Genomic DNA, 11,814 nt, shown 5'->3' with positions numbered 1-11,814 from the left:
GCCTGCACGTCACCCAGGTGCTGCACTCCACAGAGTGATATTCAGAGACAGGTTTCAGGCTGGCTGACCCAGCTAAACGTACTGTACACAGCAAGAGAAGAGCCAGCGTGTCTGGAATGTGTGCCTGGGAAGAGTCCACCGACCTTTCTGAATTCCTTCCCCTCTTTTAAATAGACCGGAGAGGTGTGGGCCTTTAAACCTGGAAGAATCTATAGCAGTCCTGGATGCACTGAGCTGTATCTTTGTAGATGACCTTTCATATTTGCGTCGACGTCAGAACTTTTGATCCACAAAATCAACATTTTAGACGAAAAAAAATGTCTTCAGTAAATTACAGCTAACATTTACTATACAAGCAAATGTAATGATGTCATACTTTGTCTTAAATAGACATTTATATCAAAAGTTGAACTTGAAAGGGTATGTGAAAACTAGTAAATGTGAATTACAATATGAAAACTTTTAGCAGAACTAAATTATTGCTGGTTATTTTTATTTTTTTTTTAAACCTGTGAACTCAGTTTAATCTATGCATGTTTCTTTGACTTTGTTTAGTTTGTCCGAGGAGTGAATAGTCCAGGTGAAACATAAAAGTTTGTTTTCAAAAATGTGTTCACTAGAGGATGTGTGGAGTCAAAGTGAAGGATATATGCCCCCATTAGACATAAATCAGACCACAGGACAGGAAGTTCTCACTTTGCCTCTGTTCTGGCACATGTCCCTTCCTTCCCCCTCCAAATGTTGGACTATTATTGCAATCCATTTTTTTGTAAAAACACTTTTTAAATATTAATTGTCTAATGTCAATTGTACAAATCTTTATAAACCACATTATTTACACTTGATTACACTCAGATATACAACAGATGTTCAATTATGTTAATAATGTGCCCACATGTTTTTGACTTTGATCCAAGAGCAATATACACTTCTTAGTGCCCATCAGAAAGGAAGCAGACAGCATGATAATACACATTTCAAGGAGGTAAAAATTAACCATAAATTGGACCGTGCCATCCGTTGTCTATTAAATTGATTCCTAATTCTTTTATAAAATACATTTGAACATATGCATGCCTACATTTTGGTCACACAGTGTTGAACATGGAAGTGACCACAGCAGTATCAACATTAAGATTAAAATTAGTCACCTTGAAAAGGTCAGTAAAAGGTCAAAGTTAAGGTTTTGATCAAACAGACACTTTTTTTGCTGTCTCACTGTCGTGCTAATAAAACCAAGGTGTAAGCCATGTGTCAGCTGCCTGTGACAACGCTGTACCATAACTTACATGTTATTTAAAGCTTGCTGTCAATACTACTGAATAAGGACATGCTTGTAGAGCCAGTTACTCTGTACGCTGTTTACAGAGCTGAAATAGATGAAAAGCAGACCTCCGTGACGTTTTGCTTTTGATAAATGTTATTACAGTTCATGTGAAACAATTATTCATAGCATGTTGAATAAATGCATCTCATTATCACAATTTCCAAATAAACAATGCATTGCACCTTTTTTTTTTTTTTTTTTGCAAGAGTTTACGATGTAGTTAATTAATGACGATTCCGATTTTAATAACTGGTGTTATTCCGCCCCCCTGTGGAAACGTCGCGCAAATACTAAACTGTGCTCCACGAAAAGTTCCGAGGAATTCGTGTTTCAAGGGGAACAGATTTCCGTGTAACACCGCACAACTGTATATAAAAAAAGGTTGGTGATTGTATGTTTTGTGAGGTGGTTTTCTATTGTTAATATAATTATTAGAAGATAGAAGACTATTGAAGGTAAAACATGTTTATATGTTTTTAATTGTATCTGCTGCTCTGTTTGTAGAAGTTACAACCAAATGTACGAAAGTAGAAATGGTGAAAACCTTCGATGACATTCACTCAACAAATGGCAAGATCCATTGGTACAGAGCACAACAGACTGTAAACGCAGCCTAAACCCCATTCATTTTTTAGACTTATTGTCTTCAGGTCTACTTTTAGCTGAGAAACCTTTGTATTTAAATGTGAAAGTTACTTTTAAATGCACAGAGTTCAAGGTAACAGCATCATGCTTATTGCTAATACATTTAGACTAAATGTAAATATATATTTAGTGTTATGAACATGTGGTAGAAGTCGAGGTATATTATTTTATGTATGTGTGTGTGTGTGTGTGTGTGTTATGAACATATAACAATGTTATATATATAACACTTGTGCAGTTTTAACAAGTCCTTTCGGAATTCTTTCCCTTTCTTACTCATGAGTCAGATCTGAACAGTCAGATGGGTGTTTTCAATGACACTATTTAGATGTCACTAATGAAAACCCCTGAGTGCATAATGTCTTTAAACGTAATACATTGCTGTACCTGCCTTTGGCTATAGAAAATACATCAACCAATCCAAAGTAGATATTTCATGTAGTTAAAAAGGAGTAGTCCAATTAAAAAGTCCACCAAACTGTCCAATGCTGTCTTGAATGAATGAATGAATTTTGTGGCTCCTGGGAGAATTGGGATAAACAGCTCTTTGAGCATTGTCAGTTCAACAACAGTTAAGTGACATCTGCTCTTAGGTAAAGGAATTATTGAAAAGCCACTTCACACAGGTGTTACCACACGATTCAATATGGAGGCTTTTGTCAGAGCCTCAGCTAAATTATCAGGAGAATCAATCAGATTATACTGATTTTAACTTCACAATACGCTTCAAACATTAGCTACTACTGCTTCTACTCAGTCTTAATGGTAACTTTGCAATACTCATGTCCTTAGCTTTAATATAACTAGCTGTGTAATGTTGTGATGTGCTGATGTATTTTCTTTCAAAGAATGTAAAAGTGATTTATGTCTCTCAGTCTGTAGGATGGTTCTGTGTGTTTTAAGGCGACAACTCCTGAGCAGAAGCAGCTGTGGAGCCTGGGCTAGGTAGAGTCCTTTTGTTACCATGGTTACAGTGATCCTCCAGAAATATGAGTCTTGAGATCAAAATGTATGTTAAGTGCTTCTCTGAATGAAGATTAAATAAAAATGCACTGATTCAGAGTCAGAGTAGTTCTGTGTGGTTTGTATTACATCTTCTTAAAGCTGAAAAGAATTCAGGTGTATTAAAGGCACTCATCACATTCCTGTTTGTTAATGCAAACTGTAACACTGCGTCTTATTATACGACAGTGAACTATATGATCAGGTTTATAACATACTCACTATAAGTTAGGGATATTGGGAGGTCCTCAGTGGGTCTCTTTCATAAGGTGTTTATTTCACTGCAGTGATTTTTGGGATAGGGAGGCAATTGTATTAGGGTGTAACCAGGAATGACCTAAAGTTATTTAGGTTAAAGCAAACATCTATTACAAAGAAAAGTCTCAAGACACATTATATTCATATGGTGCCAAAATGTACTGTAATTTTTGTTGCAATTTAGTTTGTTTGGGTTCCATTTAAGCTTTGATTTAAATACTCACTGACTTTAATAAATGTTGTTCCTCCAAGGCTGCTGCAGAGACAGAGCCGCGGCTGTGTGTACTCGAGCATCCATGGCTTCAACCAGGACGAGATCAAAGAGAAGCTGCAGGCCTTTCCTGGAGGATCCATCGATCTGCTCAAACAGGAGTCAGGCATCGCTGTGCTGACCATCAACAACCCCGCCCGCATGAACGCCTTCTCTGGTAAGATGCCAGAGTGCATACATGCTCAGAACTAGACATGCATGATTGGGACTAGTCTTTGTCCTAGTAGTAGTGCTTCAGTATTTGGAGTTTTTATTTTCTTCTTCTTAGGCAGTATGATGGTGGATCTGGAGGAGAGGGTGAGCCAGCTAGAGAGCTGGACGGACTGTAAAGGCCTCATCGTTCAGGGTGCTTCTGGAACTTTCTGCTCTGGATCGGACCTAAACGCTGTCAGGGCAATTTCTAACCCCCAGGTAGCAGAGCAAAGAGACTCATCTGTCCTTCTTTTGTCTAAGCTTGTCTTTGTCTTGTTGTCCCTTGGACATGTACAGTACTTGCCTAAATGATTATTTTGCCTTGTAGGATGGGATGAAGATGTGTATGTTCATGCAGAATACACTAACAAGACTACTCAGGTGAGAGCTCTCAGTTCCTCTCAAATACTTGACTATATTTCAATGCAGGCGAATAAGAAGTTGACAGTCTAAGCATAAAGTAGTTTAAAATGAAGCTTTATGTGAAGTGCACAACTATGTGACAACAGTCTAATTCTTCTCAGTGCAGGCTGCCTCTGATCTCAGTTGCTCTGGTGGAGGGTAGAGCACTCGGAGGTGGTGCAGAATTAACCACTGCCTGTGATTTCAGGTATTTATTTGACTTTAAGTGAATAAAAAAAACCTCTTTAACACTTTGCCTACTAATTCAACTAGTGTCTGTCATCTCTCTGTCAAAGGTTAATGGCACCTGGCAGCGTGATCCAGTTTGTCCATAAACACATGGGTCTTGTCCCGGGCTGGGGTGGTGCTGCTCGACTCGTCCGTATTGTAGGAAGCCAGCATGGGCTGAAGCTACTTGGTGGATCGCTCAGGGTGGAACCAGAACTTGGCCTGCAGATTGGACTGGCAGACGATGTCTTGGGGGCAGAAGAGGATGCAGGGAGCCTCCCTCTACAGCAGGCTGAAGACTGGCTCAGTCGGTATACAGAAGGAGCTGCTCCAGTGATCCGGGCTGTGAAGAAGGTGGTGCTGTCAGGACGAGAGCTCCCGATGTCTGAGAGTCTGAAGACGGAGAAGGATGTGTTTGGGACAGTTTGGGGGGGTCCAGCTAACCTGCAGGCTCTGGCCAGCAAATCCAAACACAAATGAGCATCTGTGTTCAGTTTTAAAGAGCTTCTCCTGCTGGGATGTCCAACTGAGACAGTTTTGAAAAGGCCAAAACAGTGTTCAAGAGACAGACTCGACCGAACTCGATAAACTTACTTTGCTCTCATACAGTTTCTTTCATACAGGTGAATGTTGTGTATACAAAGTGCACTGAATGATAAAGGGTTTCCTCGTTACGGTTAAGGATACAGACAGAACATTACTACATTACACGAGTGCGTAGCGTTTAGCATACTTGAACGGTTATTTCTCTTTGGTAATGCTCCGACGTGTTGTGCCTGTCAGAAAAGCAGAATGCGAGTTACAAATATATTAAATGCTGATGATGTCGACTTGAGGACTTGTATATTTAATTAACATTTTAGCCCACCCATTCACATCATATTTATCCTTTATGGTCATGAAGAAAATGAGCCCTGCCTTTTCCTCCATGTCCCCTGAAAATACGATGATGGGAATGATCAGATCGTCTCACTGAGGCGGACGGATAGCAGCAGCAGCTCTCAAAAAGAGACTGATGAGGTGTAACAAGCAGGAGACATCTACATCTGTCTGCACGATTGAGTCATCCAGTGAAGTCGTCTAAGATATCAGCTTAGCTTCAGTTACTCTTGTGCCCATGGCCTTGATTATCCTCTCTCTCTTTAAATCGATCCTGTTGCAGAACATCATCTGGCTGTTTGCTTTACTCTTCATGCTGAACAAAGATAAATGTGGAAGCACAGAGCCAGTATCAACAGTGATCACACACGTACTGTTTCTGTGAGGCTTGGCTGACATTTGTAAAGACATTACCATAGCATGTTTCAGAGGCTGCAGAGCAAAGACTGAACAGACTGAATGACGAGAACAGGACACGTCCCCGGAGCACAGCGCGCCTCTATCTCCTGTTCCCTTTCGAGAGGTCATGTTCCCTGGCCAGACGACCAGCTGGAGCGCTGACAGCTGCTGTGCTCAGAATACCAAACACCTACAAGGTGAGTGAAGGAAAGTCAAGTGTCAACCTCATTATGGTATACATTGTAGTACACTGAAAAAAAGAAAAAAAGCAAGCTTACTTTGCATTTGATGGGATTCAGTTTTTTTACAGTGCTTTCTTATTGGAGCTTTTTCATCTTTATGATCTACCAGAGTTATGTTTCTGATTCTGCAACATTCTGATTTTAAAAATCAATGTTGAGCACTTCAGTTTTTTTATTTAGATAGATGGATGAAGGGATTGAAATCTTAAGGCCCATTAAAAGTCCATCTTTCAATGGGCCCAGATAGATTTCTGCTTACAAAGTAATATCTCAAAGCAAAACATTACCAATAATCAGACAAAGAAATCGATATATTCTCCTTTTAGGATGATGAAATGACACAATTTATTCTTAAATTACAAACAATGTAACAAAAGGTTGCCAAGCAAAGACTGTTACACAAACTTTATTCTCTAGAATGGAGAGTCTAAGACTGAGCTGATGATGTTAAACATGTCAGAAATATAAAAAAATAACAACTTGAAATCTCTGCAGCACGGCCAATAACGATGGCAGGCTTTTGCTTTCGTTCCTCCTCAAGACATCGCACATAAGAGGATTTACAACCAGAAAAAAAAAGCTGAAACAAAGACAAAATAAACATTTACTCAAACTCAACCCCACAAAAAAGTATCCAGTCTCAACATCCTGTTGAGCAGTACTGTTTAAGTAACTCTCTCTTCAAACATGCACGAACCACAAAACTTTAGAAACACCAATTTAGACTTTATTCAGGGACGATTAGAATACTGAGGAGGCTTCAGAGGCCTCGACAGCTTTTAAAAAGAAAACACTGAACTCCACATTAAAATGCCAATTATTCAAAGCTGGGAAGGTTAAAAGAAACGTTTGAAGCATGTTCCTCTGTTGTCAACAATCATTTAAAACGGGTAGCAAGATAATCCTGTGGGCTTACGTTACAATGCCAAAGCATGAAAGCGTGAAATCTTAAAACCCACATAGCCTAAGAGCGTCAGTAAGTACTTTTAGATTCCTTACTTTGTCTAGTGAAATAACCTTCAGATATTTACTTACCCCACAGTCAAGTCTGAAATGACAGTCCACTAAAAGTTACATTTACATCTCAGAATTTTAAAGGAAAAGCTTCCTCATCCGTTAATCTGAATTAAGGAAAAGCATGGGGGGGGGGGGGGGGGGGGGGGGGCAGGAGTTAGAACAATATATCAGAGATTAAGTTCTTTCCAAGAATAGTCAGCTGACTTGAGCTCGAACAAGCCTGTTCCTGTGTGCTATGTTAGCTGAGAGAGTTAAAGTGTAGATGATTAGAATGCAGCCGTCCATTTCCAGAGGAAACTCCCCCATTTATGCTTTCTTTCTTAAACGTCACAGATCTGGAAGAGGCCCGCAGAAAGCTTCTTTGTATAAGGATAACAACATTTCAAGACAGGAATACAAAAGGACAGGTAGAAGCCGTTTAGCAGGTCTCTTTTCCATCAAGTTTTCTACACTTTAAAAAGAATAGACTTGATAGTGTGCATTAAGTGTGCAGACTGATGGCCGCTCAACGCATCATAAGACTGTTTACACTGGCCTCACATGATGTTCTGGATTGACAATTGTGAGATTGTGTGGCTCACAACAACATGCTGTGTCCATCTGGCAGTTTACTGCACTGTCGGAACATGAAAACCCGACGTTAGTCCTTCGAGCTGGGTTTATGCTGGATGAGACTGACTAACAAGTCAGGAAGATGTGAGCACATTTTTGAGAGCCAAAAAAAAGAAAAGAAAAAAAGAGAGGATTTAATTTTGATCAGTAAAATTGAGCTCTTAACTGAAACCATGAAGTCCTTTTTGCTTGATTATTTCTGTAGCCAGCCATCCACCTACATCAGATCTGTGACAGAGTGAACGGCAGCATAAATTAAGGAATAAATTAATTAAATGGAACAGAGCTGTTAACTTAAGATTTCAATGACAATTTCACACTTCAGTCACTGTGCACTGGCCGTCAGGCATTCTGGACCTTCCACTGCTACTGGATGAAGAGGGGGGAGAGTTGGACTCTGCACCAGGAGGGGCTCTGTCCTCTGGATTCAGTCTTTGCCTTCTTGGACGATCCTCCAACGGCTCCACATGCTCCCAATCTCCCCCCGCGTCTTCTTGATCCTCCTCTTCCTCATCGTCGCTCCAGTCTCCGGAGCCAGACTCGTCCACAGACGTGTGAGGGTCAGAGGACCTAGAGGGTGAGGCCTGCTCTTCCTCATCTTCTTCCTCACCTTCCCCAGTCTCAGACCGCTCGTGAGGAAGAGTGGGCCTGGGGCTGATTTGAAGCTGGGAGAGAGCATCTTCCAGAACGGGGCTGCTGTTGCTGCTGCTGCTGCCAGGCTGACCACCGAGGGAAGTGGAAGGTCTGGCGGTGGCTGGAACAATAGGGTGATTACCTGTAACTTGCTGCTGTACAACTGCTACTGTGGTATCAGCCCCATCAGCAGAGTTTTCTCGACCTACTGCCCCAATGGTCACAGCAACGCCCTCAGTGTCCAAACGCAGTCCTGCCACTCCCTTCTTGGGGATATCCAAAACGTCTCTCTTCATCTTGCGTCTCCGACCATGCTCATTGCGCCTATACTGTACCATGTTCTCCAAATCAGCTACATACAAAAAACCAGCAATGAGCATTTCAGCTGTTTTCTTGCCCTTGGAGAAAGCGTCCTCCAGCTCGCGGCTGGTTCGCTCATCATACTGCCACCATCCATTTCTACCTTCATAATACCAGGCGTGATCACTCGTCGCCCCACCCCGACCTCCCGCCGATGCCTTTAGCTCCTCCGGAGAAAGAAGTGTAGGCCTCTCCAGGAAGTCATCCGGTACTTCTTGTCTACAGAGAGCACAGCGTTTGCTTTGCCAGGATGCTCCCTTCACACACAGGAAACAGAAGACGTGATGGCACGGCAGCTGGACTGGGTGGACACAGCTCTGCAGACAGATGGCACACTCAGGTACAGACAGGCCTGGAGAGGAGTTGTTGGAGCCAGAGCATGATGATTCTGCACCGTTTCCACTTCCTCCACTGCTGCTGCTGCCTTTCTTACTGGATGGAAGAGAGCTAACAGAGTGGTCGACCTCTCCACAACTAGCCATCCTTAGGAAGTTCTAAGGCACGGGATCAAGAGTGAATAAAGATTATATAGAGCCCGCTGTCACAGATCTTTTCTCTTGGGTAACAGTCATTTTGACAATGAATATACTAGATTTTGTCTTGTAAGAGCCACATATGATTACATGAATTAAATATGTCAACAACAAATGTGTGTTTCACTGCGAGTTTCTTAACAACATTAAGTACTGGTTGGTTAAATACTAAGTTGCTTGCACAAGAATCAGTATCAACAGATTCATATTTTACATGGCCAACTTAAAAAAGCTTGACAGACATGTTCATCAATACTCACTGGAAGTACTCTTAATGCTGATGTATCATTAGGAGAGCTGGTGGACCTTCAGACTTGCCACTACCGAAAGAAGAAGAAGAGAAGAGATTTAAATTAAAATCAAACACCTCGTTTCACCTCATCAGACAACCACACTGACTGAAAAACATCACGTTGTAATAATCACATCCCGATATGAGTACAGATTAGCTGAGCTATGACTGAAATGTGACTCAAAGTTTTAAGTCTGTGAAACAAAGGCCGTGTTGTTAACCGTCTAACTACAAACAATGAACTGTGTCAGCTAAGTGTTAAAAGTTTTCTGCTCACCCAGCTGGCCTTATGTCCAGGCTGCTGATAAAAACAGCTAACACAAAGCTAACGATCAAGATTCACATAAAACTACGGAAGCTTACATTTCAAACATAGCCAGCAAAACGTAAGTCGTTTTGTTGAGAGGTTATATAAGGTCACAGGTCAAACAGTACATTTGGATTTCGCGAATGACAAAGCGATCATAACAATAAGACCTGTTGTAGCTAACGCCTGCTAAGCTAATGGCAGTACTGTGACTCCAGTAAATAGACGGAGCTCTTCAAACGGCGCTAGTTTAGAGGGACATAAACAGCACAGAGAAACCAACACGTCTGCGTACGTAACGTACAGCAGCACTATATCGTGTTATTTCGATGCACAGATACAATTCGTGTAACAGCACTTACTCCGAGTGGTAATTTTCCGATTTGCGATGTTAGCAGGCTTTTGTTTTCCTCAGAAAAACGCTCAGATAAAGACAGCGACGTAATGGCGTTGCGCAATGACGTATTACGACGCATCATCGCGCGACGCCTTCTTCTTTCGACGCATGTCAATTGAATAGTCTTCCTGTTCGCTCGTGGCTAGAGGACGTTGGTGTCACAGAGGAGAGGGGCTCATCTTCAGTTGGTAATATCTCAGCTTTAAGACAGAAAAAGAAGGAACAGAAACAAGATGTTTTCTCGTGCAGTGAGACCGACCGTCAGCCTCGCGCGGAGCCTTTCCACCTCCTCGCAGAACAACGCCAAGGTGGCGGTGCTAGGAGCGTCCGGCGGCATAGGCCAACCTCTCTCTCTGCTTCTCAAGAACAGCCCCCTGGTGAGTCAACTCTCCCTCTATGATATTGCCCATACCCCCGGGGTGGCTGCCGACCTCAGCCACATCGAGACCAGAGCCCAGGTGACCGGTCATATGGGTGCAGACCAACTGGGTGCTGCTCTGCAGGGCTGCGACGTTGTGGTTATCCCCGCCGGAGTGCCGAGAAAACCAGGCATGACCCGTGATGATCTCTTCAACACCAACGCCACCATTGTAGCCACCTTGGCCGATGCCTGTGCACGCTACTGCCCAGAGGCAATGATCTGCGTTATCGCCAACCCTGTCAACTCCACTATCCCTATTACGTCAGAGGTCATGAAGAAACATGGAGTCTACAACCCCAACAAAGTGTTTGGTGTCACAACCCTGGACATTGTCAGAGCAAACGCCTTCGTGGCAGAGCTTAAAGGCCTTGACCCAGCTCGTGTCAATGTGCCAGTCATTGGAGGTCATGCTGGGAAGACCATCATTCCCCTCATCTCCCAGTGCACACCAAAGGTAGAGTTCCCTGCTGACCAGCTGGCTGCTCTGACCGGCAGGATCCAGGAGGCCGGCACAGAGGTGGTGAAGGCCAAGGCTGGAGCCGGATCTGCAACCCTGTCCATGGCTTATGCAGGTGCCCGCTTCACCTTCTCTGTCCTCGACGCCATGAATGGAAAGGAGGGTGTGGTTGAATGTGGCTATGTCAGGTCTGAGGAGACGGAGTGCAAGTACTTCTCAACACCTCTGCTCCTGGGAAAGAACGGCATCGAGAAGAACCTCGGGCTGGGAAAGCTGACGGCCTTCGAGGAGAAACTGGTGGCTGATGCCATGGGCGAGCTGAAGGGTTCCATCAAGAAGGGCGAGGATTTTGTGGCTAATATGAAGTGAACAGGGGCATTGAGCTAGTTGAAAACATCAGCACATGTGATTGATTGTTCTGTCTTAACTTAAAGGCATCTGGGTAAATGGAAAGATCTGTCACAGTGTTTCCTCTTTTGTTTTTGTCATAGCAGTAAGATTATCTTGATTAAAAACCCGGTTTTAACCACAGTCCATTTGCTAAGTATCGTTCCCCTTAGCATTCGTATTATGGCTTTATTTTTAACCTATGATTTGTGTACATAAGTTGTACTGTGACTCAGCTATTTTTTTTTTGCAAATGTCAACTCTAAAAGAAGATTCATATATTTTCATGTACAGTCTGTATCTGCTGATTGAATGAGGAGGAAATACTGTCATAATGCCTGTCGATGCAAATAGATGTAACTGGTGAACAAAGATTTTCACTCTACAAATAAACAGTTTAGCTTTAAAAAGAAAAAAAAAAAAGATTCCTCTTGCTTTTGTTGTTACACTGAAGAATAATCTGGCCTGACGGTACATAAACACACACTAACAGCCCACAAACACAAAACTAAGAGGGTTAATTAATATCTGACATACCAGCATTAAGTAGTTC

At 42.4% G+C, this 11,814-nt stretch overlaps 3 protein-coding genes across 4 annotated transcripts; 2 read left to right on the top strand and 1 right to left on the bottom strand.

The window, feature by feature from the left end:
* Positions 1-1,695: 1,695 nt before the first annotated feature.
* Positions 1,696-5,153, top strand: echdc1 (enoyl CoA hydratase domain containing 1). The gene is made up of 7 exons (XM_079344451.1): positions 1,696-1,782; positions 2,848-2,917; positions 3,485-3,660; positions 3,772-3,914; positions 4,024-4,076; positions 4,225-4,305; positions 4,394-5,153. Exons 2-7 carry the CDS (start codon positions 2,856-2,858, stop codon positions 4,803-4,805), a joined length of 927 nt encoding a protein of 308 aa, XP_079200577.1. The 5' UTR covers positions 1,696-1,782; positions 2,848-2,855; the 3' UTR covers positions 4,806-5,153.
* Positions 5,154-6,159: 1,006 nt separating this feature from the next.
* Positions 6,160-10,061, bottom strand: LOC306824756 (E3 ubiquitin-protein ligase rnf146-like). Of its 2 annotated transcripts, none has more exons than XM_079345084.1 (3): positions 9,962-10,061; positions 9,261-9,320; positions 6,160-8,961 (listed from the first exon to the last, which is right to left on the bottom strand). In XM_079345084.1, exon 3 carries the CDS (start codon positions 8,947-8,949, stop codon positions 7,789-7,791), a length of 1,161 nt encoding a protein of 386 aa, XP_079201210.1. In that variant the 5' UTR covers positions 8,950-8,961; positions 9,261-9,320; positions 9,962-10,061; the 3' UTR covers positions 6,160-7,788. The 2 variants fall into 2 exon arrangements, with proteins under 2 accessions (XP_079201210.1, XP_079201211.1); XM_079345085.1 differs by lacking the exon at positions 9,962-10,061 and adding an exon at positions 9,656-9,955.
* A 36-nt stretch (positions 10,062-10,097) lies between these two features.
* Positions 10,098-11,389, top strand: mdh2 (malate dehydrogenase 2, NAD (mitochondrial)). The gene has a single exon (XM_079345086.1). It carries the CDS (start codon positions 10,230-10,232, stop codon positions 11,241-11,243), a length of 1,014 nt encoding a protein of 337 aa, XP_079201212.1. The 5' UTR covers positions 10,098-10,229; the 3' UTR covers positions 11,244-11,389.
* Positions 11,390-11,814: the final 425 nt, after the last annotated feature.

The sequence above is a fragment of the Symphodus melops genome, assembly GCF_947650265.1.
Source record: "Symphodus melops genome assembly, chromosome: 5".
Classification (NCBI taxonomy): Eukaryota; Metazoa; Chordata; class Actinopteri; order Labriformes; family Labridae; genus Symphodus; species Symphodus melops.
The sequence above is the reverse complement of the archived record's forward strand: the minus strand, read 5'-3'. Positions and strand labels throughout refer to the sequence as shown.

Bases quoted from the DNA above. Each gene is read 5' to 3' on its own strand.
- echdc1 (XM_079344451.1), top strand. From the start codon at position 2,856: ATGGTTCTGTGTGTTTTAAGGCGACAACTCCTGAGCAGAAGCAGCTGT. The intron at 2,918-3,484 runs GTAGAGTCCTTT...TGTTCCTCCAAG, and splicing joins AGCTGTGGAGCCTGGGCTAG to GCTGCTGCAGAGACAGAGCC. The intron at 3,661-3,771 runs GTAAGATGCCAG...TCTTCTTCTTAG, and splicing joins CCGCATGAACGCCTTCTCTG to GCAGTATGATGGTGGATCTG.
- LOC306824756 (XM_079345084.1), bottom strand. From the start codon at position 8,949: ATGGCTAGTTGTGGAGAGGTCGACCACTCTGTTAGCTCTCTTCCATCC.
- mdh2 (XM_079345086.1), top strand. From the start codon at position 10,230: ATGTTTTCTCGTGCAGTGAGACCGACCGTCAGCCTCGCGCGGAGCCTT.